Genomic DNA, 27424 nt, shown 5'->3' on the forward strand with positions numbered 1-27424 from the left:
TTTCTTTCGTTCATGCGTTGCAGAATCTGCTTCAAACGAAACAGGGGAGACAAACATTCAATCCAAAGACACGTATATCAAACTATTATATCAATCCCAATACTTTAAAGTCAAGAACCAGAACTCCTACAAATTTAAAAAGGAGAGGAAAATCCGACTCCAAATCACAGATCATTACATCTCCACAATATGACCCCAAGTTTATCACTTTCTCAAACAGGAAATACCTAAACCTATGAGGCTATATAACCTTCATCTAGAGCCACGAGTGTATTTCCTTTCTGGACTGCCATAGGGTGAATAAGACCTCTCCCTTCTTGATCTTCCACCACCATAAGATGAGCCCCTAGGAGAATAATCGCGACCACCTCTGTAGGGTGAGCGTCTAGGAGACCTCCTATATCCATAGTCATCTCGACCTGAGCCCCCACGGTACCTCCCACGATCATGGTCACGGTCACGGTCACGGTCACCACGGGCTTCCACCAATGCAGAGAAAAAGAATGAGATACAGGCAAATAAATCAGAGAGACAACTCAATGTTCTATATAAAAGGAATATCAAACATACCATAGTCCCTAGTATTTTTCAATCCCAGATAATGCCCAGGTGTCGGAGTCCTTGGTCGCTTCCTCCGGGACTGAAAACAATCAATCTTCACGTCTTAAAATTCCATCATTGCATCTCAATGAATCAAAACATAAAAAAAGATTGAAATAAAGTAAGAACCAAATATATGAGAAAAATATTACACCAAAAGAATACTTATCCATAAAAATCTAAATCAAGTGGAAAGGATAACTCAGATACAAAAATTTAAATCAAGTGGAAATATGTAATTAAACACATGATATCTATTATCTAGGCACATACAACTAGTGTCCATAAAATGAATGCCAGTTATAAAATACCATAAAGGCTTGATTAGAAAGTTGTTGGTAATGTCCGTTGATTAGTTGAGATGAAAGTTGAAAGTGAATGCTGAAGTTGTATAGTTGTTGGAATATAGTTGCTATGTTTAGTTGATCAGGCAGATTGGAAAAGCTGTTTAAGCTTGGCATTGATCAAGCTGTTTCACTAAAGTTGAGAGGGATAAACTCCTCATCTTTGATTGCTGCCAACATAGCTGACGCAATCTGAATATAACCAGAAAACCTCCAAGTCAAGAAAAAAGAAAAGAAACATAAATGGTACAGAGTTCACCACTGTACTAAATATCAAATTACCCTTTCCACAGTTATGTATCGCCCTTCCAGAACTGACTGGTTGAGATGTTTAATGCACCGTTCTGCATCTTCATTAGAATCCATTGTAACGAAGGCAAAACCACGGGAAATTCGCGAACGAGGTTCAACAACAAGAAAACATGAAGCTACCTGAAGAGGGAGGGGTGGAAAGCAAAAGCATAATTGCAAAGTGAACTTTGAAATGCAGATACCATGAAAGTGAAAAGCAAAGCATATATAACATGAGAAGCAGAACCAGGAAACAAAAACATATAAAACATAGATAAAATAAAGCACCTTTCCCTCCTTTGAAAAGTGCCTTTCAACGTCCTTTTCAGAGACCCTTTGAGATAGGCCAGTCACATAGAGTGTATTTCCAGGATTTACAATAGCATCCCTGCCACATAAAAGCACAACTTTATGAGAACGACACACCTGTGATGAGCACAGTAAAAAACCAGTCGCTGAAAAAAAAAAAAAAAAGAGTTGAGTTTGACTACTGTCGGTTCTAAAGAGCAGATATACTATCAAACAGAACCACCAAAATTACACCAACCTTCCACGACTTCTGGATCTTGACCTGCACCATAGAGTACCAACCATTTTATTAGACAACCAGTCATGTATCAAAGAAGAGATAGTGTAGGCTACAGCAACTTAGGAGACGGAGTAAAGTATGCAAGACATAAACCTTCTCCAATCGGGAGCCAATGCATACGGAATACATAAAAATATAGAAAAGCTACTGAGATGCACCTTTAGAGTTACTGAGTTGTTATAGGTGTAGAAGATGCCAAAGGTTTGTTAGGGCTTTTCAGGTTTACAACAGGAAAAGGAGCTTCTGACTGGACTTTTAATTTACTTTTCTAATACCAAGCCAATCTATGTTGTTTGGATAGCGCTGGTCAATTAGCCTAAATAAAGAGCATAACATGCTAGGATTGGAAAAGGTTTATTACTCGCACTTCTTCTCCTGCTATTGGTGCCGATTCCTACCAGATTCAGCACAGGTATCTTGACCAGTTAACCAAAACAGATTGTACCGTTACCAGGGGAACTCTTAAGTAATGAGACGTCAAGGGTGAGCCACTTATATTGCTTTCACAAGGAAAAAAAAAAAAAAAACTCCCACAGATTCCTCCTTCATATCAATGCATCCATGATTTCGCCATTAAAAACACTCATCCATAATCAAAATGGAAACTGAAAAGCTGATTTATGCATAAACATGAGCACCAACCTGCCACGACTTCTAGACCTGCGCCTCGGCCTAGACCAGGATCTTGATCTTGACCTAGGCCTGGACACAGACCTGGACCTGGATCTGGACCGAGACTGAGCTCTCCATGGAGAAGGGGATCGTGAATACCTGATTTAACCACATGTACTTGTTAGAAACATAAAATGAACAAGATCTAAGAACCAAAAATCTGATTTGAACTCATTTTTGTATAGTGGATAAAAAATGCCCACAATACACCCAAACCTGCTTTTTAACCAGATTCAATGCCACAAAGTGTGGGAGCAAAGAAAGAAAACCATGTCCATCATTACAGATTAACTAAATTGTACAATATGAACACAAAATATACCACCGCGACTCCCCAGATTCATACAAGCCACACTTATAAGAAGGGAAGAAAAAAAAACAAAAAAAAACCTCTCAATCATGAACACCAACACCAAACCTATCCTCATCTCAATCGCAATTAAACCTTCAGATTGCCTATAAAAATAGATTCCATGGGACCATGGCACATCAGAACAGTAACACTGATCAGCACAACCACATTACTTCTTCTGCAATTAAATCTAGCCACCTTTCAAATACATATATACAATCTAGATTCATCAAATGTCCCTCGAAAACTAAACAACACGTATAACCAGAATCTTGAAACAACAGAAGCTATAAGGGCTCTAATGCATCATATTGAAAAGAAGGACGGAATCTTCCGATAACTCCAACACCATAACACGCAAATCGGAAAACTATTCAACCAATTGCAGAATAATTTCAAATTCGAACCAAGAAACTGGAACGGTAGCTACAGGAATTCTAGGGCTCTTTACCTTCTGCGAGGAGAATCCGCCTACATGTAAAAGAAAACGCATTAAACTATTTGAAATTTGATGAATCATGAAAATAGGAGACGAAAATTTGAGTAGAAAGATTACCATTTTGAGGGGGCAAAGGTGGAAGAACCCTAGCGCAAAAAATCGAGGAATTAGGGTTTGAGGGGTCAATGAGCTTTCCTCAAAGGCCAAGCTGCACTTCAAACCTTTCTGTCTACGCAGACAAAGAAAATATAAACTATATTTCGCAGAGGTGTGATCCTCTGCGGTCACGGACGGTCAAGCGGTAAACCCTGATTTTGTGTGCCACGTGTTTATGAGGTCAATGGTTTACTTCTTGGATATTTCTTTTACTATTTTCCTTTTTATAAGTTTTTTTTATATTCTTTTTTGCAAATACTATTTCCCAATTTCACTTGTCTAATTATCTAGTTAAAAAAAAAAAAAAAAAAATCAACTAAATTAACTTTCAAGCAGTCTTCTTTCCCTTGAAAATGTGCTCTCGCATATTATCGCTAATTGTTAAAACAGTTTGTATATATAATGTGGTTGAAACGAATTTCTACACGCAGAGATTGGATTATACTGTTTTTGTTATTTGATCCTTTGGTTAAGTAAATAACATTTCCATTGCACCTGCGTTGTTTGGTTTGACTGATTATCTTTTAGGCCCCAAAAAGGAGTGAAGTTTGCAATGCAATTGCTGTAAAGAACACACCAGATGGAAAAAGAAAAACTCAATTCACAACATGCAATATCCCCCGGTGTCCGGGCGACATGCCACTAACCGTTCACCGTATACAAATTCACAAAATGTACACATCCAACCACAGTAGGAGGTCCTAACATTAGCAAGAAAGGAACAACCAACTAGTTTGATCTAGTAAAACTCCAGGGGCTAATAACACCTATTACTTGAACAGTATTTGAACAATCCTGTTAACAACATAAAAGAATACAGAGATGTGTTATGTTGTCAATTGATCAGGAAGTGCAGCAGAATGAGCTCCAATAACTTTGCCACCAACATCAGGGAAATTTTCATATCCTGGCAGGGGTCCCACGTTACCATCACCATCTACCTGCAACGGATACCTGAGAAGGTGACCCTGCAGTTCTGTGAAATCCGGCGATGTGTATCTCCTCCAGTTTTCTTCGGCAATGCCATTCACATTCCTCACACATTCCAAACTCTCTGCCTCTTTGAAGCATGGGTCCAACTCACCAAGATGCTCAGCCCAGAGCGACATTCGATACCCATATATCTGCATGAACAGAAATTCAAAGTTTATGAATTATTCTAAATGTGAACAAATTCTAAACTTTTGAGGTCGTTATCTGTCATAAAACTCAACCATATGGGGGATTCTGTGAAGTTTCAGAGGATTGGGGGAGCAAAGGAGCAATAAAAGGCTGCTACTCTAAAGTTCCTTAGTACGTTCTGGAACAGCTAGTGGAAGCTAAAAGTATTGACAAGCTATTGCTCCATGATTCTCTTCTTTAGCGTCAGCAGGGGAGAATCAATAAATAACAAGTTTGCAACTGGAAAATGACACTAAGTTACATACCTGACCACATGGATGTCTCTTCTTCTCAGCCCAACTGTGATGGGGTTGATACGCACCCATAGCTATCTCAGTGTCTTTTGTACCGGCCATTGATCTTTGGTTGATATTGGCAGATCCCACTATAACATACTCGTCATCTACTATCATACCCTTGGCATGAACATAAATCATAAAGCGCTGGTACTTGTATGCATCGGAGATCTGAAAGAAAAACTTGGTTTAAAGACCAAAAAAGAGATTTTCTGGCAGATAACAAGATAAACCAGATAGATGAATTGGGATTTAAAGCTCTGGAGATAACTAACTGTGGTTCAAAAGCAAGTCAAATATCACAAAAGAAGCATCAGAGTCATTGGCATGATGTGAAAACAAAGTCGACCCATTTAATTTCGAGTAATGGCCCAAAGTAGAAAGTAAAATGACTTGTGTTTGAAAAGGGGGGGAAAAAATAAAAAAAGGGATCGATTAAATATACTGTTAACATAACTTCTGTTACTAGAAGCAGGAAATATTTTTGCCTTTCCATAGTTCGATTAATTTGCATACCAGACACGAAAGTAAAGCACATTTTTCCCTTTCATGCAGTCTTAAAGGTTTATAAAATGGATAATGGAAAACTTATGCAGAACAGTTCATTCTAAAATTGTTGACAGATTAATCTCTGATTATATCAGTCAATGGCAACCACAAATAGAATTGAGAATTCATTGAAGAAAAGTGGGACTTCAGGACACACATGATGAGATTTCAAGGTCCCAGAGTACATGCTAAATAAAGAAAATAGCAGCAGGGACTTGCATATACTAAGATCTTAAAGCTGAAAGCATCGTTAATGTAATGATTGGAAGCCACGAATTTCTAGGTTACAGAGATTAAGGGCCTAGTATCTAAAAAAAAAAAAAAATAGCATTAAATGATAAAATTGGAGCAGTACAGGAGATGATCATTTTTGAACAATTACCGTAGCACCATTGTTGTTTGATGTTTCCTCAGAAAGTTTTTCCCGATTACCAAGGCAATAGAAATTGAGGAAATCTTGAGGATGTAAGTCCTGAAGCTGCAGGGCCCTCAATTCCCGTGCAACAACACCATACATCATTTGCATTGTTTGGCTCTGTAAAATGCAAACATGCACAAGTCAGACGGAAACTTCTATGTTGGTCCTGACATATCAGTATAGACTAAAACCATTAAGAAATTGAATGATTTATGCTAGATATCGGTGGGAACAGATGCCAATACTGTTATGAATGACATCGCTATCTATAAATAACTATTAGTAAGAGAACCAAAGACAAACGATTATGTCAAAGGAAGAACTCCATTGCTGTTTATATGAGCAGATCAGAGAACCACAAGAACATAACAGCAATCTTAGTTATCAAGTGTCCCTGAAACATATGTTTCACTTATATGAGCAGATATATAAAAGACAACCAAATACCTGCCAGTAGAGAATTTCTTGCATTGCACCAGTTTTCGGATCACCTTCAGGCCACATAGGTAGAACTATATACACTGCAAATCTCTCGTTAGCTCTAATTTTGCTGGCAATCTTTAGTGCCAACTCCATTGGGATAAGATTGTCAGCTCCTGCATGGACCAAGAAAGGGATTAAGTATGAATAAAATAGAGGGATGCCAGCTATGATTAGAAACCAAAAGAATGTATAATTTGAGAAAAGATAAGTGCTTAGAGTCTTGGGTCATTGAGTTTGATAAATATTTAAAACCAATGACAGTAATTTAAAATGCAGATGCATATTTTTAATGTTCTTAGTCAATTTCTGGATGAATAAATAAGCAAATTTAACTAACTGCAAAAAAAAAAAAAAAAAAAAAAAAAACTTTTTCCAAGTTGATACAACCGTAGGAGAATAAAATGTTGATCTTGTACCCATGCACAAAATAACAGAACCCAAAGATTTCAAGTGCAGCTTTGTACATAAATATTCCATATATGTGTTGTTTTGCAAAATAAAACTTTTGCTCCGAAAGTATAAACATTATGTTTTTCAAAGAGTTATACTTCAGTGCACAGTAGATTGTCACCTTACCTGCATTTTTATAATCTGGCCATGCATATGATGAACCAAGAAAATACTGATTTTCAATATATATGAAATGTTGGGCAGATCTGATTGCATTGATGTATGCTTTCTGGATGCTTTTATCTATTACTAGATCCTTTGAGCAAATAAGGTTCTGCAGTTACAGTCAGGGAGTATAATCAGCTTTCCTCACAATTCAGCTTTCATAAAAAGGTATTAAAGAAAAAGGAAGCAGGGTGAGAGACCTTTGACTGAGCATGAATGACATCTTTGGGAAATCCTTTCAGTGATCCCGAGTCAATAGACCTGAAAATCTGCAAAAGAATATATATACCGAGATTGGATTCGTTGTTTTTTAGTTTTATTTTTATATATGTATATGAAAAACAAACGCTGAGAAAAGAAGCAAAAGAAAGTTCCATCATTCAACCTGAACATGCCAATCTTCGGGATCATCTTCTCTCTGAACCCATACAGCTGGGTCATCTTCGGGAACAATTGTAACATCCTTTGACTCCTTTGAATGAGACATCTTAGGACTAAGTATCCATGAAATACGGTCTATCTTAATTAAAGCATCATCATGCCAATGCGAAACCTTTTTACGTAGTCCAAACTCCCTCCACCGTGTTGCTCTCCTCCACCGTTGCTCAAAGTTTATAAGAACATCATATGCAGCAGGCCCGTCAATTCTACAGTGCAAGTCATGCCATGGTTGCCTTGGAGCCTTGGTCCCAGCCTAGTGCAAGAACAAACACAAAAAGTCATAAAGAGATATTTACCACTAGAGCCATCCATTTTGATATATCATTGTAATTACAAACCATAAGTTATGCTAGTCCATAGTTACATAAGTAAGAAAAAGAAAATGATGAAAGGGGCTAGCATTTTAGAAACAAGGAAGATAATAAATTGTCAAAACACCAATTACTTACAGGAAACGTAGGTTGATGAAAATCTTCTTTAAACACAGTGTCGAGATCCCGAAACAATCTGTGCTCAGGTGTGTCATAACGACCATCACAGAGATCAAGACCTCCTAAAAATGTAGTTATCTTGCGGTTATTACCAGATGCTTGTGTGTCCACAATAACACATTTTTGATGGTGTGTAAAGAGGGATCCAACAGCCTGTAGAAACCCATAAAATAAGAGTTAAACTTGATTATCTAAATGAAAAACAAATAACTCCATTCAAGTAAAGGAATGTTTGTTAAATAAAGCAGAAAATATGTCTAATGAACACTAAACAATTTTGAAACAAGACACAAATGATAAGTAGAAGTATGACTTGTGAAAAAAAGTTATTCTCAAACCGTAGACATTTCAATTAAACATATTCAAACTATCAAAAGATATCTATACCATCATGGTTGCAATTTAAGATCATACTAATCATAAGAAAACAAGATTACAAAAATGTAAGAACTGGAACCTGCCTGTTGTTTCATAATGCTAAGCTTACTACTGCCATAGCGAGGGGCCAGAACACAAGTGACAGATGAATGCTTGAAAAACTTCCGGGTTTCTTCATCATGAGTCTGCATCATTCCTGCCTGCACCATTCCCACTTCACATTATCACTCAAATTCTATACAGTCATATAGAAACCAGAACAATGAATTAAGGACATCACAGAATGCATGACTAATTCTTTTTCTTTTTACTGGCCATGTAAGATGTGATGTTACCTTTTTGATAACATCACAAAGGTAGACACCTAATTGTTGACTCCAAGAACCAAAGCTAAAAAGACAAGCATATTACATTCAAGCAGATTCGCAGCATTGACTAAACTATCAGACTCAAAGATTTCAATTCATACTGAAAGATTCCTATATCAGCATTATTCACAGTTAAATAACAGTAACTCAGTAAATTCAAAACCAGAATGCAGGTTAAAATAATCACCGATTTGAAGAAGAACTTGTCGTGGGAGGTCTTATCATCCCAGACCAGCAACAACACCCGTACGCCTTCTTCCGACTTATACTTGAGCAAATCTCCGAGCATCAAATCGCCGCCGCGTGGCAACTTCCGGCTTGGCTCCCTAACCAGCCTCACTTTGTGAAACACAGACCATCCCACCACGTAGATCATATGGTGAGCCTCCGAAATCGCATAGCAAATGTCCTCCCAGCAATTCTCAGGCTTATAAACCTTCCTTCCGTCCAATTCAATCTGCGGCAGCAACCCCTCCGGCACGTGCGCGTCCTGGTACAGCCTCACGTGACTTCCCTTCCTCATAGGGAAGTAGGTCTTGGGGACTCCCCTCCGTTCTGGATCGCCGGCGATGCCGTGCCTGTAGACCGGGTTTATCTCGAAGGGCGTGAACTTCAACTTGACCATGATAGCGCAATCAGGCTTCGGAGGCTTTCCGGTGGGTCCGATAATCTCATACCAGCCGGAAATTTCATTTCCGGCGGCGATTTCGGCGGCGGGGATCGAGGCGGTGCCGATAAGCTCAGCGCCGAAGATGTCGTTATCTTTGACCCGAAACTCAAGCTTAGCCGCGGGATGCGCGAGCGGGATGGAAAAGGACTCTTTCCACTGAGGATTCTGCGAGTTCTTGATGACGCGCGTACGCGCCACCGTGGCCTGGGGCACGACGACGCTGACGTAAGAGTCGCTGGTGATGATTTTGCGGTGGTGGACCTTCTTGCGGTCCTCGGCTCCGTGGCCGGCATCGGGATTGTCGGAGCGGGAGCCGGTGCAGTTGACGGTGTCGCAGGCTGTGAAGCAGCGGCGGAGGCGCTCGGAGAAGATGTCCATGTTGGGCAGGTAGCGCGCCTCGATGATTTGGAGGTCCAGGTCGCCGTGCAGATAGACTATCTGCTCCGACGACGTCGGTTCCGCCATGGACGGCGTCGTTTAGCTGTCAGTGTAGACTGAGATTGGGGTTTCGAATAGTGACAAAAAGAGGAGGAGGAGGTTTTGGCTTTGCTTGTAACGGTGAGAAACTGAGCGGGATTTTAAATCGGGGGGAGCTTTAAAGTAATAGGGAAAGAGGAATAGTGTGAGCGACGGAGGAGACACCCGTTAACAAAACTGGAAAGGAAGAAAGCTCTGTTTTTTTTTTTTTTTTTTAATTTCTCTGGTAGGAGTGTGACCCCATGGGACAAGTTCCATAAGTGCGAAGAAATATGGACCTACGTCTCTTTCGTTATTTTTTGTGATCTTGTGGGTATGAGATATTCTAATTATGGTGACATTAACTATGAAATCCATTACAAAAATTAAACGCGTTATTCCCAATTGGGAGTGGTGTCAAATTATATATGTCATAAAGTACGAAAAGTTAATAGTTTTATGATCTTGTGGGGATGAGATATTCTTATGATGGCACCAAATGACTATCAATCCATTACAAAATTAAGCACATTGTTTCCAATTGGAAGTGGTGTCAAATTATATGTAAGCAAGTACATGATTTGTTTAGTGGCTTATTGACTCATATCTATGTCAAATGTATGAAAAGTGGGGGACTAAATTTAGTTTGTATATACATTTGACATGTAAGTAAGAAAAGTAATCGAAAAGTGACAATTAAATTACATGATTTATTTACAAAATACTAATTGTTAATATTTAGTCTACGGCTTATCAGTTTGTATGTACATTAAGTTACATCAATTTGGAAAAATATGAATAATGTGGTTGACAGAGGAGAGTAGTGAGGTAGTGGGTATCAGTTAGATTGGTTAGGAAGAAAGATCGTTATTGTTTTGTTTTCTTTTTATTGGGTTGGAATAATCCATGGTTCATACCATATACCTATGTCTTTTTCCTCGTGATCATGTGGTGTCAAATACACGTCAAAAGTATATGATTTATTTACAACATGAACAGCTCTTCAATACGGTTATTATGTCACTTACGTGGTGCAATAGGGCAATCAGGGAGTGAGCGGAGTCCTTTTTTTAAAATTTTACATGACAATTGTACGGATAGTATAAACGTAAAATTTATAAAATTTTAATAGAAAGATTTTGATTGATGAATGTACCATCCAAAACATTTTCCTAGGGCACATATAAACAATGTGAATTAAATTATACCATTACATGACATATTGACTACACCATGTCCAAAAGTAGGATAATTAAGTGTAGATTAAATTACACGGTTTGCTTACATCACAGCATAATTATTAGCATATCTGGTGGCAGCTGTTCCAAGCTAGCTTCTCTTGTATTGCCAGTCGTAATACAATCTACATACACTAAGAATAGGACGAGTGACAGAATAGTTAGTTAGGATCACCCTACAGCTACGGCCTAGGCTCATCTAACTTATCCAACCAACGTGAATTCAAGAATAAGAATCAAATCATGTACAGGTAAGAAAAGCTCTCCTCAAGTGTTGCTTAGTGGTTGGGTTACCCCTACCAATCATTCTATGGGTGGTTGCCATGTCCCCTCAACCTCTCCAATGATAGGAGATATTTATCTCATTTGGGAGTGGAGTTAGAACTTAGAACACGAAGTTATGACTTGGTTAACTATATGATTTAGGACAGAAGGCAGAACATGCACCTGAACGGTTTGATTCGTTGAAGTAGCTATTGCATATCGAGTCCTAAATAAAAAGAACAAAATGTTTTAGCCAGACCATATTAATTTGTTACCTTGGAGGGAATCATATCTCTGATTTATTAACCCAATTTTCAACCTTCTTTATTACTTGAGCTAACCCAGACTGCATAATATAATAACCATGTTTGGTTAACTATGATACATTTTGTTGTTTCGTATTTATCCAAAAGAAAGTTAGATGAAGATAATTTGGTCATCAACCTAAATTAAATTCTTTGAATCTACATACTCAATTGCATAATTTTCTGTCATTAGCTTCCCATCTTTTTTTTCTTTCTCAAAGAGTAATGCTAGGTGAATCACTTTTTTGAGTTTTATTTGTGGTTTGACATTTATCATCACTTACTCTTAGGCTGTGGGTGTGCACCTGACTAATAAAGTGGTCATTTGACAATGAAATTGGGTTACCAGAGTGCTGGGAGGTGTCAATCACTTTAGTCGCTTTGTTAATTTTTTTCATTAAAAAAAAATTATTTGCCACAATATTAATGATATTTTCATCCAACCAATTGTGAAAAATTGAGAAATATGTATTAGAATGATTGGGAGAAGTGGTTAAAGTGAGAAAAAATACTCATTGGGTGACTAAAGTGATTGACAGTGTAATAGTTTAGTGACCAAAGTGATATATTTGAAACTTGAGTGACCAAAGTGTCGAATGAGTCATAGTTGAGTGACCATTTGTGGAATTCTCCCTATTTAGTATTCTATATATTTAGTATTCGGTGTAGTGTTTTTTTCTTGGCTATTTGCTCTGAGCGTGCTGATAACGTGTAAAAGTAAAATGAAATTGGAATTGGTCTACTCATTTCATTTCATAGCCCCTTTATATAGAGAAGGAATTACAACGGAAATATCAATTACAATGATGACATTAAATGCTGATTGATCCGTAATCCTTGCTGATTGATGGTAATCGCTGATTCCTTGATTCCCTCTCCGTCAGTCGCTTTGACGAAGGCACATAATATGTTTTTCCTTTAACACTCCCCCTTGTGCCAAGTCAAAGACGAAATGGTGCATGAGTTGTTGCCTCACTAAAAACCTTGCCAAGTAACAATAAAAACCGTGGGACAAAAAATACACCTTGGTCGAAGGAAAAGAGCACAACGCACCTTTTACATTTGAGGATGACATGTGTGTGTTAGACTCCCCCTGACGTCTACACCTCCCCCTGATCCTTACATTAATCAAGGGATCTTGGAAAGTCTTCGCATTCCTATGCTTTTCACATGTTTCTCAAATATGGCCTTGGGCAATGATTTGGTGAACAAATCTGCCACATTCTCCTCAGACCTTACTTGATTCACTTGAATCTTGAGGAGGGCCTGTTGTTGCTGATTGTAGAAAAACTTTGGTGATATGTGTTTTGTATGATCACCCTTGATATATCCTAGCTTCATCTGTTCGATGCAAGCTGCATTATCTTCATAAATGCAAGTAGGCTCTTCAGTGGTAGAATTCCAACCACTAGTCCCTCGAATATGTGTAATGATAGCTCTTAACCAAATACACTCACGAACCGCCTCATGTAGAATGATGATCTCTGAGTGGTTCGAGGAGGTAGCCACAAGGGTTTGCTTGGTTGATCTCCAAGATATCGCCGTGTTCCCAATGGTAAATACATAACCAGTTTAGGAACAACCTTTATGTGGGTCAGAGAGGTACCCAGCATCAGCAAACCAACCAAAACGTCATTTGGCGTTTCAGTGTAGTGAGTGACACTTTCACCATCAACATTTCCTTTAGGGATTGCAGTTCCATCTGCGGTCTCTCTGTAGGGAAAGAACAGTCCCAAGTCAATGGTTCCTTTTAGTATCGGAAAATGTTCTTGATATCATTCCAGTGACGCTGCGTTGGCGCTGAGCTAAATCTAGCTAACAAGTTCACTGACAATGCAATGTCTGGTCGAGTACATTAGGCTAAGTACAATAATGCGCCTATTGCACTTAGATAGGGAATTTCAGCTCCCAACACCTCTTCGTCATCTTCCTTTGGACGAAATGGATCTTTCTTTGCATCCAAACTTCGACCGATCATGGGAGTGCTAGCAGGATGTGCTTTGTCCATGTTAAATCGCCTGACTTTTGGACATACGCAGACTGGTGGATTAGTATTCCACAAACTCGGTGTTCTAGTTCAAGGCCTAGACAGAATCGAGTTTTCCCAAAATCTTTCATCTCAAATTCGGATTTCAAGTAGCTCGCGGTTTCTCTTATTTCATCAAGAGTACCTATTATGTTCATATCATCGACATATACGGCTACAATTGCAAATCCGGAACTTGTTTTCTTTATGAATATGCAGGGGCATAATTCATCGTTCTTGTATCCCTTTCCAATCAAGTAGTCACTTAGACGGGTATACCACATCCGTTTGAATTGTTTCAATCCATAAAGTGAGCGTTTTAACCTAATTGCAAACGCACTCCGTGGTTTAGAGTCACTTGATTTGGGTAATGTAAGGCCATCAGGCACTTTCATATATATCTCTGAATCTAGATCCCCATAGAGATATGCAGTAACCACATCCATGAGCTGTATTTCCAGTCCTTCGGAAACTACCAAACCAACTAAGTAGCGGAACGTTATAACGTCCATTATGGGAGAGTATGTCTCCTTGTAGTCAATTCCAGGGCGTTGTGAGAAACCTTGCACCACAAGGCGAGCCTTGTACCTCAGGACTTCATTCTTCTCATTACGCTTTCTAACAAAGACTCATTTATGTCCTACAGGCTTTACACTTGGTGGGGTTAGAACTACCGGATCAAATACCTGTCTCTTTGTCAGAGAATCTAATTCTGCCTGGATTGCTTCTTTCCATTTAGGCCAATCTTCTCTTTGTTGACATTCTGCAACAGAGCGTGGTTCGATATCATCGTGCTCTATGATTTTTTGAGCAACAATGTATGCAAATACATCATCAATGTGTATGGAAGATCTTTCTATCAACTCATACGCACTCTCATAATCCATTGAGATTTGTTTGTTTTCTTGAATCATTTCAAACATCGGAGCGTCCTCCAGTATTGATTCATGGACATAACTATAATCAGAGACAATCTCATGAGAGGGATTCTCTACATTGATGATTAATGGATCAATTTGTGCCTTACTCCCCCTCTTCTTCCTTGGGTGAGTGTCAATCGAACCAAGTGGCCTCCCCCTCTTCCTTTGGGGAGCCACGGCCTCAACCACACCTCCACTAAGTGTGGTTGCAGTGCCTCTATCTGCGACATCGTGCCCCTTGTTGGGAACTTCTAACCTTGCAAGCACATTTGCAGCTGGTATATGTGATCTCGTCACTTTTGCGATATCAGTAAATGCATCAGGCATCGAATCTGCTACGTTCTGAAGATCAATTATTCTTTTCACTTCACTTTCACTTTGTGAAGTACTGCGGGGATCAAAATGAGACAGAGTGGGGACAAACCACGACAATTCCTGTTGTTCCCTTGGAAAATCCTTTTTTCTATCTCCCTCTAATGACGGGAAGACTATCTCATCAAAATGACAATCCGCAAATCTAGCGGTAAAGAGATTGCCTATCAAGGGTTCCAAGTAACGGATAATTGTTGGGGATTCGTATCCAACATAAATATTTAATCGTCTCTGAGGACCCATTTTGGTGCGCTGTGAGGGCGCAATAGGCACATATACTGTGCAACCAAATATGCGTAAGTGTGAAATGTCAGGATCATATCCAGTTACCAACTGGTACGCAGAAAATGGTTGGCTAGCTATGGGTCTGAAACGAATAAGTAAAGCTGCGTGCAATATTGCATAACCCCAGGCAGATATAGGCAGGTTGGTGCGCATAACCAATGCCCTAGCCACCATCTGTAGTCTTTGGATGGTGGCTTCTGCGAGACCATTTTGTGTATGCACATGGGGTACAGGATGCTCTACATTGATCCCAATAGATATGCAATAATCATCAAATGCTTTTGATGTAAACTCTCCAGCGTTATCAAGCCTCATAGACTTGATAGGGTGATCAGGGTGGTGAGTCCTTAAGCGTATAATCTGTGCTAGGAGTTTTGCAAATGCAGCATTTCTTGTAGACAATAAAACGACATGTGACCAGCGTGTCGAAGCATCCACCAGAACCATAAAGTACTTAAATGGTCCGCATTCTGGATGGATAGGTCCACAGATATCTCCTTCTATCCTTTGTAAGAATGGAATGTTTTGTTTTTTGCCTTTAGCATAGGAAGGTCTCGATCCTGTTTTTGCTAAAGAGCAGGCTTTGCAAAACGAGTGATGTGCCTTTGAAATAGTCAATGAGGCATAATGGGAGGGGGGTAGTGCTTTTGGTACTTCAGAAGGCAATGGCTACATTTGAGCAGTACTATGACCGACACCTTGCAGTGTGGCGGATTTTTGTCCCACGTTATTTTTCACTCGAAAGAAGGGATGTTCGTGTGAGTTCTTTAAAATACGGACCATCATGTCACGACCAGGGTGCCCTAGGCGGTCATGCCAAAGCCTGTATGAGTCAGTGTCCCACATGTCATTGTTGGTGACAGCATGGGATTCAATGATCCGAATAGTAGTGAGGTACAATCCACTAGATTGACTCATAAGTTTCTCTAAAATGTGTTTCCTTCCACATTCATTAGAGGTAATATAAAGGTATTCAGTTCCATTGTCACAATGTGTTGTTACATGATAACCGTTGGCACAAATATCTTTGAAACTTAACAAGGTTCGATTAGCTCTTGGTGCATACAGAGCATATCTCATATTCTTTAGAGTATTTCTATTTAGGTAGAATGATAATCTTTTCATTCTAATAATTTTTCTGTAGATGTATTGCTTTACATCTTTATAGTGCTATTTCGAACCATGTAAATATGTGTAGTAAATAAATTTGAATAAATTCAGTGCTTCAAAATAAAATTCAAAATTTATTAATAAGCCAACGATAATCAAATCAAGATCTTGTTCTAATTCATCAAACCATTATTGAAATAAACTTTAAGACCAAGTAATAGTCTAATTAAAAAATGAGGCATTGTGCCTTCACAACTGTTTTTGGAAAATAAATAGATAAAGCAGATCAGTCAAAATCTAGTGTATCCATTGACTGAGCAAGTTCCTTGTTGCCATTGAAGTCTGCAATTGTGAGGTTGACGTCTAGGTCATGGCCTCCTTCTTCCATATAGTGAGCCTCTTGTTCTTTAGACTCCCAATACCTCTTGTAATTGGCTGCTACTCTGTTGCTTGCTTGGCAGTTCTTGTACCAATGCTTAATGACTCCACACCTATAGCATGGTTCATTGCCAACCCTATCCTGTTTGACAGAAGGATTCTTAGGTGCCTTTTGCACCTTGTTTCCACGACCCCCACGTCCCTTTCCACGTGGTGCATTGTTGCCACGTGGATAGGGATCAGCACGTCCAAACCCCTTTGCATTGAGGTTCTTTCCACCTTTCATTTTTCCATAATTAGCATCGGGAATTTCCTTTGTCCTAGTGGGCCTGGCATTGTTGTTCAAGAGAACCTCATTATGCCTCTCAACCTACTCTTGCAGTAGGTTGATCAGCTTATTGAATGTTGTGATTCTTTTGTTGTCATATTCCAGCCTATACTGGTTCGCTAGTATAAGTGTTGAAGTAGGAAAAGTAGAAAGAGTCTTCTGGATCATATCATCTTCTGTGAGTTCCTTTCCACAGAAATTTAGACGTGCCTTTAGGCGCAACATGTCCTTGTTGAAGTCATTGACCCTTTTGTAGTCAAGCAAGCGGATTTCATTCCACTGAACGATCAGTTCTGGGAGCAAAGTGTCATGAATGTTCCCAAAACGTCCCTTAAGGGCATCCCACAGTTCTTTGGGTGTCTTCAACTGAAGGTACTCTTAGCGTAGGCTAGGATCAATATGTCGCCTCAGAAACATTAAGGCATTTGCTTTCACCTTATTAGATGGTACATCGTCTTTGGGGTCGGTAATGGTGGCACTGTAGTCTTTTGCCACAAAGGCAGTTTCCACATCGGAAACCCAACGATGGTACTCAAGTCCTTCTGAGTCCAAGATGTCAAATTCAGGTCGAGTTGGATCAATCATCTACATAAACAAGAGGAAAGATATAAATTACGCAGTCATAAAGACATCCACGTGAATTATTTTCCAAAAATATGAATTAGATTTCAAGACTAAGATTCGTAATGGTCACATTTTTTTTCGATGCTATGTGAAAATACTTTATCACGGTAATTGTGTCATTGTGTGTTTATAATGTGCATGAATTTTCATTATCATGGCAAGATGCAATTTATATGTAGCATGCTAAATAAGGAATAATCATAGCACATTTAAACATAGCATATAAAAATAAATAAATTACATGGCATGCTCAAATTTCACAAATATACAACAACATATATGCTATACATAATATATCATGCGTAAAAATATAAACAATAGCATAATAAAAACATGCTTAGGAATAATTATATAAACGTAAATAAAATTCACAAAACATGCTCAAAATTTCATAAATAATATATAACAAAATATATATAATCATGCTTAAAGATAATTATATAAAACATAAATAACAAGGCATGTTTAAAAAAAAAAATCAATATTATCTAATTAAACATGCTCAAAAGTTCTAATTATAAACAATTAAATATACCATAGTATGAAATTAAATAAATAAAAGAGAACATACTTGGTTTGGAGAAAATAAAACAATCCTAGCGCACGCGCGTGTTGATGCAGGCGTACGTAGCAATGTTTTTTTTTTTTTTTTGCAGCAATGGGCCGGAGTTTTTTTTTTTTCTTCCCCTTCTCTTTTTCTTTTCTTCTTGCTGGGCTGCGTCACCAGTGAGGCCTGCTTTTGTTTTTTTTTTTTTTTCGTCTGGGCCGGGTCTGCTCTTTGGGCTGTCCCCTTTACTTTGGGCCAAGTTTCTTTTTTCCTTTCTGTTTTTGGTTTTTTTTCTCTGGGCCTTCTGTTCTTTGGGCCTTTTGTTTTTTCTCTGGACCGGGCCTTTTCTTTTGGGCCGGGTCCCTTCTTTTTGTTTTTTTTTTCTTTTTCTTTCTTTCTTCTTTTCTTTCTTTTTTCTTCTTCTTTTCTCTCTTCTTCTTCGCGTCTTCTTTCTGGGTATAGTGCGCAGGCGGCCGCGCAGGTGAGTTGGGCAGTGGGTGGGCTGAGGCTGGCAGCTTGCTAGGCGAGCTGGGTTGTGTGCGAGGAGGCGCGGGGATCCGCGCGAGGTTGAAGGCGTGATGCTGCAGGGTAGAGGAGCGGCGCTGGGCTGCTGCAGGGGTGCGACGGGGATCTGCTGCAAGGCGCGCTGGGAGGTGAGGAAGCGGCAAGGCTAGGCACTGCAAGGCCGATTGCTGCCGGATCGAGATGGGCTAGGAGGGCGGCTGGGCGAGGAGAGATTTTTTGTTTGTTTGGTGGCGGCAGAAAAAAATAAATATTTTTCTTCTTCTAGGGTTTTGGTTTTTTTTCGATGGAAAAAAAAACTTGAAAATCAGGATTTCTTTCTTGGCTATTTGGCTCTGAGTGTGCTGATAACGTGTAAAAGTAAAATGGAATTGGAATTGGTCTACTCATTTCATTTCATAGCCCCTTTATATAGAGAAGGAATTACAACAGAAATATCAATTACAATGATGACATTAAATGCTGATTGATCCGTAATCCTTGCTGATTGATGGTAATCACTGATTCCTTGATTCCCTCTCCGTCAGTCACTTTAACGAAGGCACATAATATGTTTTTCCTTTAACATTTGCCACAATATTAATGATATTTTCATCCAACCAATTGTGAAAATTTGAGAAATATGTATTAGAATGATTGGGAGAAGTGATTAAAGTGAGAAAAAAATACTCCTTGGGTGACTAAAGTGATTGACAGTGTAATAGTTTAGTGACCAAAGTGATATATTTGAAACTTGAGTGACCAAAGTGTCGAATGAGTCATAGTTGAGTGACCATTTGTGGAATTCTCCCTATTTAGTATTCTGTATATTTGTGACACCAGAATGTTCCACTTAAGCTAAGATGCTAGTAGCAGTTGATAACTTATCTAAAAATTTTTATTATTTGTACATACATATACATTGACAAGCATAATTAGCTGTAATGGGCTACGCTCATTGTACCGCCTGAGGTACTTATTCCCGCCAAAGGAATAGCCTACAGATACACTGCCAGGCGAGCTACCGCCTGAGCCTCGGATCACCCCCAGATCACTGCCGACGCGCCGCCACGCGCCGCCACGCGCCGTGTCAAGATAGCATCAGAAGCTCCTGAAGCTGAGAACTGAAGCACATCAGTCCCACATCGAAAACAAGGAGAAGATCAGCCTTCTCCTCACCTATAAAAGGTTCTCTCCTCTCTCCTCATTAATTACGCATTTACTACTCATTTATTGTTATGCTGTCTATATGCATTGACTGACTTAGGCATCGGAGAAGTGAAGACCGCCCAACGCGGTCTCCCTCTGACGCCCTGTCTTTCGTTTGACAGCTAGCGAAGATCATCATATCTACAGAGTAGCGGTCCGCCCACGTGACCCGCGTTGAACGAAGGTTCGGCTACCGCCGGACTTTGAGCATTAACATTGGCGCCGTCTGTGGGAATCCTTGAACAAAAGGTCATCCCACCACAATCACCATGACTAACGGTAGCGGGGGAAACGCTGAAGAGCAGGCGGACCAATCCGCCATCCCCCAACCCTCCAACCCAGCGGTAGGCGTTAACCGCGCACTATTCAACACCCCAGCCAACCCCGGCGGTGAGGCAAATCCAAGCAGCAGCCGCCCACCGGACCAAGATCTCGCCGCTATGTACGAGTTTGCGCTGGCGAACCTTCACAAGGCGAACAGAGAGCGTGAAGAGGAGCGCAGGGAGAAGGCCGAGGCCCAAAAACAAGTGGCTATGCTGATGTCTCGTTTTGATGAACTAAAGAGGACGCTGGAAATAGCCGCCAATCTGGCGCAGAGCGAGCAGTCACGCAGCACCAGGCGTAGTCGGCCCAACACTGGCACATTGGTGCCGGGACCAGTCATACAGATGCAGGTACCGCTGGACCCACCTGAACTATTGGGGATGGGACCACCGCCCATCCCCCAGCTAATGTTGGAGCAGGAGGCGGAGTCACTACCGCACACCAACCGCTCGGAAGCTAGAGCAAGGACTGAGGGCAATCCTCCTGCGCCAAGGCGTAGACAGGTCCAGCGGAATATCCAGGCAGGTTCCGCCGGCAGTGCAACAACCCAAATACTGGAAAGGATGCAACAATTGAAGCAGAGATTAATCCGGGCGGAGTCGGGCGCCCCAGCGCCAACTCAAGATCCGCTTTTCGCGTCCAGACCAGGGCCCTTCACCGCTGCGATTCTGCAGGCTATCAGACCAGCGTACGCAAAAACTCCAAAGATGTCACACTACAGCGGCATGTCCGACCCCTTCGTCCACATGGACACCTTCAAGAAGGTCACCAACAACAAGGGATTTGACGACCCCACCCTGTGCCACTTGTTCAGCGAAACGTTGGACGGTGAGGCAATGAATTGGTTCTTTGAGTGTCCGCCGGGATCCATTGACTCATTCCATGCACTATCACACACCTTCCTCTCTCGGTTCATCTTACTGTCCGCCGGACATCACAACACAAGTCAGCTATTCAGCGTCAAGCAGGGGGCAGACGAGTCACTGAAGGCATTCGTCACAAGGTGGCGAGCGGCAGCATCTCAGTGCCGCGATCTAGACAAATCAATGGCATCGGCGGCCTTCAAGCAGGGACTCCTCAAGGGGCCGTTCCTCTATCACCTCAACTATAATCACCCTAATGCGGCATATGACCACGTCATGAGTGAGGCGGTCATTCACGCCCAGGCGGAATTCATCACATATGGAGAAACCCCGCCGCCACCAGCAACACCAACAAAGACAACACAACCCTCCTCCAGTCATCAGGAGACCGCTAACAAGACCCCTGCTGCGCCGCCAACTGACAAGAAGAGAGAGTGGCAACAGGGCCACCACCAGAACAAGCGGCAGAAGGACCAACACTACAACAAGGGCAACCGCCCATCCCATGGGGATAACCGCAACAAACAAACGGAGTCTTCTCAGCGGTATGCAGTGTTCACAGTCCTCACAGCCTCGTATGAGGAAATATACAATCAGTGCAAGGATCAGATCCCACCGCCACCACCAGGAAAGTACCCAAAAACGGGAAAACCTAGAAACACCGGCAGGTGGTGCAAGTACCACGAGGATAGCGGTCACAATACCAACAGCTGCAACGCTCTAAAAACGGCCATTGAGACCTTGTACCGTGACGGTAAGATGGAGCAATTCAAGGTGCGCCAACCGCCACCTGTGATCACCAACATTGAGACCTTGGGCCGCATCAACACCATCGACGGCGGTGCTCCAATCACTAGCATGTCTCACAGGGCAAAGAAGCGCTATGCACGCGCTAATCACCCAAAAGAAGTCTGCAACATCCGCTACGAGAGGTCCGCCAAACTCCCACGGGCAGGTTGGGAACCTATTACCTTCTCAGAGGAGGAGGAACGTGGAGTACATCTACCCCATGACGACCCATTCTTGGTCGACGCTATTCTTGGCAGATTTTCAGTGGGGAGAATCTTGGTGGATAGCGGGTCCGCTGTCAACATCATCTTCAGCGGTTGCTACAACCACCTCAAGCGGAACAACAAATTACTCCAGGATCATGAGCCACTTCTCAGTTTCTCCGGCGACGTCACACAACCGCTGGGGTCTGACTACATGCGGTTGACTATTGGCACTAGTCCATGCATGGCGGAGATTCATACAGAGTTCATTGTCGTCGATTGTTTCAGCTCGTACAACGCCATCATAGGACGACCGGCACTCAACAAACTCAAATGCATCATCGCCGGATACATGCTTCTCATGAAGTTCCCCACACCCAACGGCACGGGCTGTGTCAGGGGAAGCCAGCAGTTGGCACGAGAATGCTATTCAACGACTATAGCGCGGTCAACACGCCGCCATGAAATCCTGACGGTGGGAAACCAGGCACCGCCACCAAATATCTTCGAGGACCCTAGGGATGAGGAGAAGAAATATGTAAAGAAGGAGCCAGTCAACCCAGAAACGTCGTTGAAGGTTGTCTGCATCTCGGACGAGCACCCTGAGCGGACAGTCCGCATAGGCGCCCAATTGGACCCAGCGGTAGAGGCAGAACTCACTCAATTCCTACGTGACAATGCTGCCGTCTTTGCATGGTCATACGCGGACATGCCAGGTATCTCCCCTGAAATCATCACACACAAGTTGACCATCAAACCATCCTTCTATCCCATCAAGCAGAAGCGGAGGGCTTTTGATGAGGAAAAATATCGGGCAATAGGAGAGGAGGTTGCCAAGCTCCAGGGCATTGGATTCATCCGCCAGGTCATCTATCCCCAGTGGATTTCCAACCTGGTTATGGTCAAGAAGCCCAGCGGCAAGTGGCGAATGTGTGTCGACTTCAAAAATCTCAACAAGGCATGCCCAAAGGATAGTTTCCCGCTACCCCGCATCGATCAACTGGTTGATGCAACCACCGGACATGAGCTCCTTAGCATGATGGACGCTTTCTCCGGCTATAATCAGATCAAGATGCATCCCGGCGACCAAGAGTGCACCACTTTCACCACCGACAAGGGCCTATACTACTACAACGTTATGCCTTTCGGTCTGAAGAACGCCGGCACAACTTATCAACGACTTATGAATGCCATGTTCGCGGAACATCTCGGAAAGATAATCGAGGTTTACGTGGACGACATGCTGGTCAAGAGCATAAAAGTCGGCGGGCATGTGGCAAACCTCAAAATCATAGTAACCATTCTCCTGGCCTATGGTATGCGCCTCAACCCAGAAAAATGCTTCTTTGGCGTCACCGCCAGCAAATTTCTGGATTATATCGTCAGCGAACAAGGCATCGAGGCTAACCCGGACAAGGTATAAGCCATCCTTGATCTGGCGGACCCTGAGTATAAGGTACACGTCCAGTGCCTCCAAGGCAAGTTAACCGCCCTTTCTCGATTCATCTCCAGACTCACTGAGAGGTGTGCCCCATTTTTCAAAGTCCTCAAAACAACTCACAAGAAAGTCATCAACTGGAACCCAGAGTGTCAGGCGGCATTCCAGGGTTTGAAAGAATACCTGGCGGCAGTCCCACTTCTTTCCATTCCTGTGCAAGGGGAAACACTGTACATATACCTAGCGGTATCGGTATCAGCGGTAAGCTGCGCCATTGTCCGGCGTGAGGGCCAGGAGGATCTCCCAGTATTCTACGCCGGCAGAGGCATGAACGGAGCTGAAACAAGATACCCTCCCTTAGAGCAACTCGCTCTCGCACTCATCGTTGCCGCCAGACGCCTCCGCCAGTACTTTCAGGCTCACACAATCCATGTATTAACCAATCAACCGCTGAAGCAGGTACTGCAGAACCCTGAACACTCAGGGCGCCTCAGCAAGTGGGCCATTGAGCTCAGTGAGTTCGACATTGAGTACAAGCCAAGAACCGCCATAAAGGGCCAGGCAGTGGCGGACTTTATTGCTGAACTCACCGAGTGCCAACTCGAACCAGGCAAGGAGGCAGGGCCCGGAACGGAGATGGTAGCCGCTGAAGAGCCAGCTCCCCAGCAGTCAGACTGGAACCTGCATGTAGACGGCTCCGCCAGTGCCAAGGCCAGCGGCGCCGGAGTCATCTTAACAGGACCAGGGGGCTGAACGCGGAGTACGCGTTGAAATTCAACTTCAAGTGTGGTGACCTGAGAGGGGGGTCCCACAGCGCCGCGACTCCGAGCCTATGAGGAATCGACATGTCACGAATGGCATCTCGATAGCTCATCAACCCGAAACCGCAAGGCCTTTTAAGTTTAGGTTGTTGGTTTACAAAACACTTTCTTGGACAAAAGTCACAAAACATTCTAGCAACCGAACAACATATTTTCGCAAGCGGAATTTAAAGTGAGCTAAAAGATTTGGGCTTACAATAGGAGCCCAATTTGGAAAATAACGAATCACGAAGTAAAAACAAGTATGAGAGACGCGCCCCAGGGTTACGGGTCTCTCGAAATTTTGTAAATGAGCGAATAGAAAACAAATAACAAATAATTTAGTAAGAAAATAAATAACCAAGTTACTTCAAAATCCGATAAGGGACCAAAACCTTCCTTTTGATAAAACTAAAGAGAAATGCGCCAAGCCGGGCCACGTGTCTCCCCTGTACGCTTCCCGACCACATGCTCGAAACCTGCACACTATAGTAGGGGTGAGCTTTCGTCCTCGCATGCCCAATAGGGGCCGACCCAACCATGCTAGGTTTGAAAAATAATATACTTGAAAATATTTACTACATAATATTGTGCACGTTTATCGAAAAATGCTTTAAGAAAAGTGGCAACCACAAACATTTGTTTCTTTTATAAAGCATATGCAGTATGCTTCACACACTTGGAGCTCCGAGATACTTACCTGCCGGCTAAAGTAAAATAAATCAGTGACCGACCTGGTTCGTCCTGAGTACGAGAACCGGCCAACTACTCTGTAGTACTTCTGACTACAAGTAGCGAAAGTGTCCATTTCCTGGCCCTGAGTCTCCTATGACTGGTTCACTGCCTATACTCACTTTTTCTCCACAAACATAGGAGCACGGCCCCCTCCGGAGGTTCACGGTTATCGACACCGTGGGATCCCTAGGAATCTACGCGTCTAGGTCCCATTCACTTTCAGGTCACAAGTACACACATACAAGGGTACAGTATCTCAACATGCAAGTCTAGCCTCGATTTTTCACAATTTGCAATTATCAGTTCTGAAAACACATGTATCACGAGGCATCGACTAATGAACAACCAAAAACGTACTTGCAGGCAACATAATATTATACTAGAGCATTCCACATATAACGAAAAGCCTCTAACAAGGAAGGGACAGCTCACCCTACCTGGATATGCCGGCGTATTCCACGCTCTGACGCTTTCCGCTTAAGCTTCCTTAACGATCGTGTTTCCTAAACCATTACGTAGTTTGTAAGTAATTATTCAGGTAAACATCATGATCAACTTTAAGTATTCCTTTTTATTTCAATGAGGCAATTAATTACTTCTTTTAACCTTTACCAATTTGGGAAACTAACTTCTTTCTTGAAAAGGAAAAACGTCCTTATCGCTCCGCTAAACTATCGCCAATCCGAGCGACCAAAGTCGAGTCGATCCTCACACTTTACGAGGTCGGTCAACCCTGGTCAACTCTCAGAGTTGACTTTTGACCGTTGGCTTTGACTTCTGACTTTTGACCAAGTATTCCCTTATTTACCATTATTTCTTATTTATTAAAAATAAATAAGTAAATAATTATAAATAAAGTTTTACTTTTCCCTTTTACTCAATTACTTCTCCTTTTTCACCTTTTTACTTTTACCAAGACTTTTACCTCCACACTTTACCTTTTACCTCTTACCTCCTTTTTACCGAATTTACCTTTACTTTCACCTTCTTCATTTTTACCACTTTACCAAGGTAAAACTCATTTAATTCAACTTTTACTCTTTTCTTCATTTTCTTTATTTTCTTCCAAAAATAAAGCCATTTCCTTTTCTTCATCCTTTTCTTTTTCTTTTGGCCAAAATAACACAACAACAATCACCAAATCTTCAACACCAATTTCCAATCTTTTGAAAATTAGATCAATAAAATCCTACTAATTAAACTCTCTTCAAAACTCTATTTTTCACAATTTTTCCAACAACAACAATATCTCAACAAAATCAAAATCAACCAAATAAATTCCAAAAATTCTAGGGTTTGTCCAAAACCCATTCCTTACCCTTTCTTCTTCAAAACTCACGGCCTAAGCTTCCTCCATGGCCTTCTTCACCTACAAATCCGTCCATCATCAATACCACAACCAAAAATTGCGAAACAAGGTTGCATGGATAGATCCTTACCACAAATCCTTGTCAAACCCATAGCCTAGCTTCATGGTTTAAGGAGAAATCGGGTTCATGCACCAAAAATCAAAAATGGAAATCAAAAACTCGAATTTGGTAAGAAAGATGTATAGATCGAAGGAATAGAGGCTAGATTAGGATGGAAAATACCTTGATTTGAGCTTGGAAAGAAGAAATCACAAAAGCCCCAATTTTAGCTTCGGGTTCTAGGGTTTTTGGAGGATTAAATGGCTAAATTTCATGATTTTGGTTGGAGAAATGGAAAGAGGGAAGGAAGAGGAGAAAATCTGGAAATTTTGGTTGAAATCCGGATTCCGGCGACGGCGGCGATTTCCGGCGAGAGTCTAGAGAGAGAGAGTCTCGGGTAGAGAGAGAGAGAGCTGAAGGAAAATGAGGGAAGTGGCTAGGGTTTGAGAGGGATGTGTTCTTTAAATACCTCTCCCAAATTGAATTATGAAAAGTCTAATTCGCCCCTCCTTTTGGGCCAAGTGGGCTTGGGCTGCTCAAACTTTCTTTTTCTCTTAATTTCCTCAAGCCCAATCCGAAAATTACATCTTCAAACATCCTTATTTCTCCGACACTCCACCGAATCCTTTCGGGAAAATTTTCCGGGCTTGTCCTAAGCCTCAATATTTTAAAAATACTTTTCTAGACCCAAATTGGATTTTCTCTAAATTTCTTAATCCTTTTTAATGGCCTCAAAGTCTTAACCTAAGTGCCAATACTTGTGTACCATACGAATACGTAATTTCATACGCTATGCGACAAATTAAAATAACAAGAAAAAGTACGAAGTTAAAATGTTCTCCTTTCAAATTTGCTTCGGCGATCTTTTTGCTGCAATGAACTTTAGTACCATCCAGGCCCAAATGAAAGGACTTTGGCCCAAACTTAAATTGTCGGCCCAGTAGGTGGTCTCGACACCAAAACAATTTCCAAAATCGATTTCTTCAC

The 27424-nt window shown here is 41.5% G+C and overlaps 2 protein-coding genes and 1 long non-coding RNA gene across 4 annotated transcripts; all 3 read right to left on the minus strand.

Moving 5' to 3' along the window:
- Positions 1 to 56: 56 nt before the first annotated feature.
- On the minus strand, positions 57 to 3525 carry LOC133715851 (serine/arginine-rich splicing factor SR45a). 2 transcript variants are annotated; one of them, XM_062142529.1, is made up of 8 exons: positions 3405 to 3525; positions 3300 to 3319; positions 2467 to 2595; positions 1783 to 1806; positions 1524 to 1623; positions 1227 to 1376; positions 571 to 640; positions 57 to 479 (listed from the first exon to the last, which is right to left on the minus strand). In XM_062142529.1, the coding sequence occupies exons 1-8, from the start codon at positions 3405 to 3407 to the stop codon at positions 253 to 255; spliced, it is 723 nt and encodes a 240-aa protein (XP_061998513.1). In that variant the 5' UTR covers positions 3408 to 3525; the 3' UTR covers positions 57 to 252. The 2 variants fall into 2 exon arrangements, with proteins under 2 accessions (XP_061998513.1, XP_061998523.1); XM_062142539.1 differs by lacking the exons at positions 57 to 479; positions 571 to 640 and adding an exon at positions 973 to 1136.
- Positions 3526 to 4024: 499 nt separating this feature from the next.
- Positions 4025 to 10051, minus strand: LOC133715859 (phospholipase D delta). Its single transcript, XM_062142551.1, has 10 exons — positions 8831 to 10051; positions 8359 to 8475; positions 7856 to 8050; positions 7351 to 7659; positions 7166 to 7234; positions 6927 to 7074; positions 6315 to 6463; positions 5832 to 5984; positions 4871 to 5071; positions 4025 to 4567 (listed from the first exon to the last, which is right to left on the minus strand). The coding sequence occupies exons 1-10, from the start codon at positions 9776 to 9778 to the stop codon at positions 4271 to 4273; spliced, it is 2586 nt and encodes an 861-aa protein (XP_061998535.1). The 5' UTR covers positions 9779 to 10051; the 3' UTR covers positions 4025 to 4270.
- Positions 10052 to 26201: 16150 nt separating this feature from the next.
- On the minus strand, positions 26202 to 26854 carry LOC133727400 (uncharacterized). Its single transcript, XR_009855158.1, has 3 exons — positions 26621 to 26854; positions 26468 to 26496; positions 26202 to 26397 (listed from the first exon to the last, which is right to left on the minus strand). It is a non-coding gene; the product is annotated as an uncharacterized LOC133727400 (long non-coding RNA).
- Positions 26855 to 27424: the final 570 nt, after the last annotated feature.

The sequence above is a fragment of the Rosa rugosa genome, chromosome 1 (assembly GCF_958449725.1).
Source record: "Rosa rugosa chromosome 1, drRosRugo1.1, whole genome shotgun sequence".
NCBI lineage: Eukaryota > Viridiplantae > Streptophyta > Magnoliopsida > Rosales > Rosaceae > Rosa > Rosa rugosa.

What these genes read in the sequence shown, in the direction of transcription:
- LOC133715851 (XM_062142529.1), bottom strand. An exon ending in AGGTCTAGAAGTCGTGGCAG is followed by an intron (nt 1,807 to 2,466) that starts GTTGGTGCTCAT and finishes TCTATGGTGCAG; the next exon opens with GTCAAGATCCAGAAGTCGTG. An exon ending in AGATCCAGAAGTCGTGGAAG is followed by an intron (nt 1,624 to 1,782) that starts GTTGGTGTAATT and finishes TTTATGTGGCAG; the next exon opens with GGATGCTATTGTAAATCCTG.
- LOC133715859 (XM_062142551.1), bottom strand. Translation starts at nt 9,778, where the DNA reads ATGGCGGAACCGACGTCGTCGGAGCAGATAGTCTATCTGCACGGCGAC. An exon ending in GCCAGATTATAAAAATGCAG is followed by an intron (nt 6,464 to 6,926) that starts GTAAGGTGACAA and finishes TGGTCCATGCAG; the next exon opens with GAGCTGACAATCTTATCCCA. An exon ending in AAGAAATTCTCTACTGGCAG is followed by an intron (nt 5,985 to 6,314) that starts GTATTTGGTTGT and finishes TGCATTTTACAG; the next exon opens with AGCCAAACAATGCAAATGAT.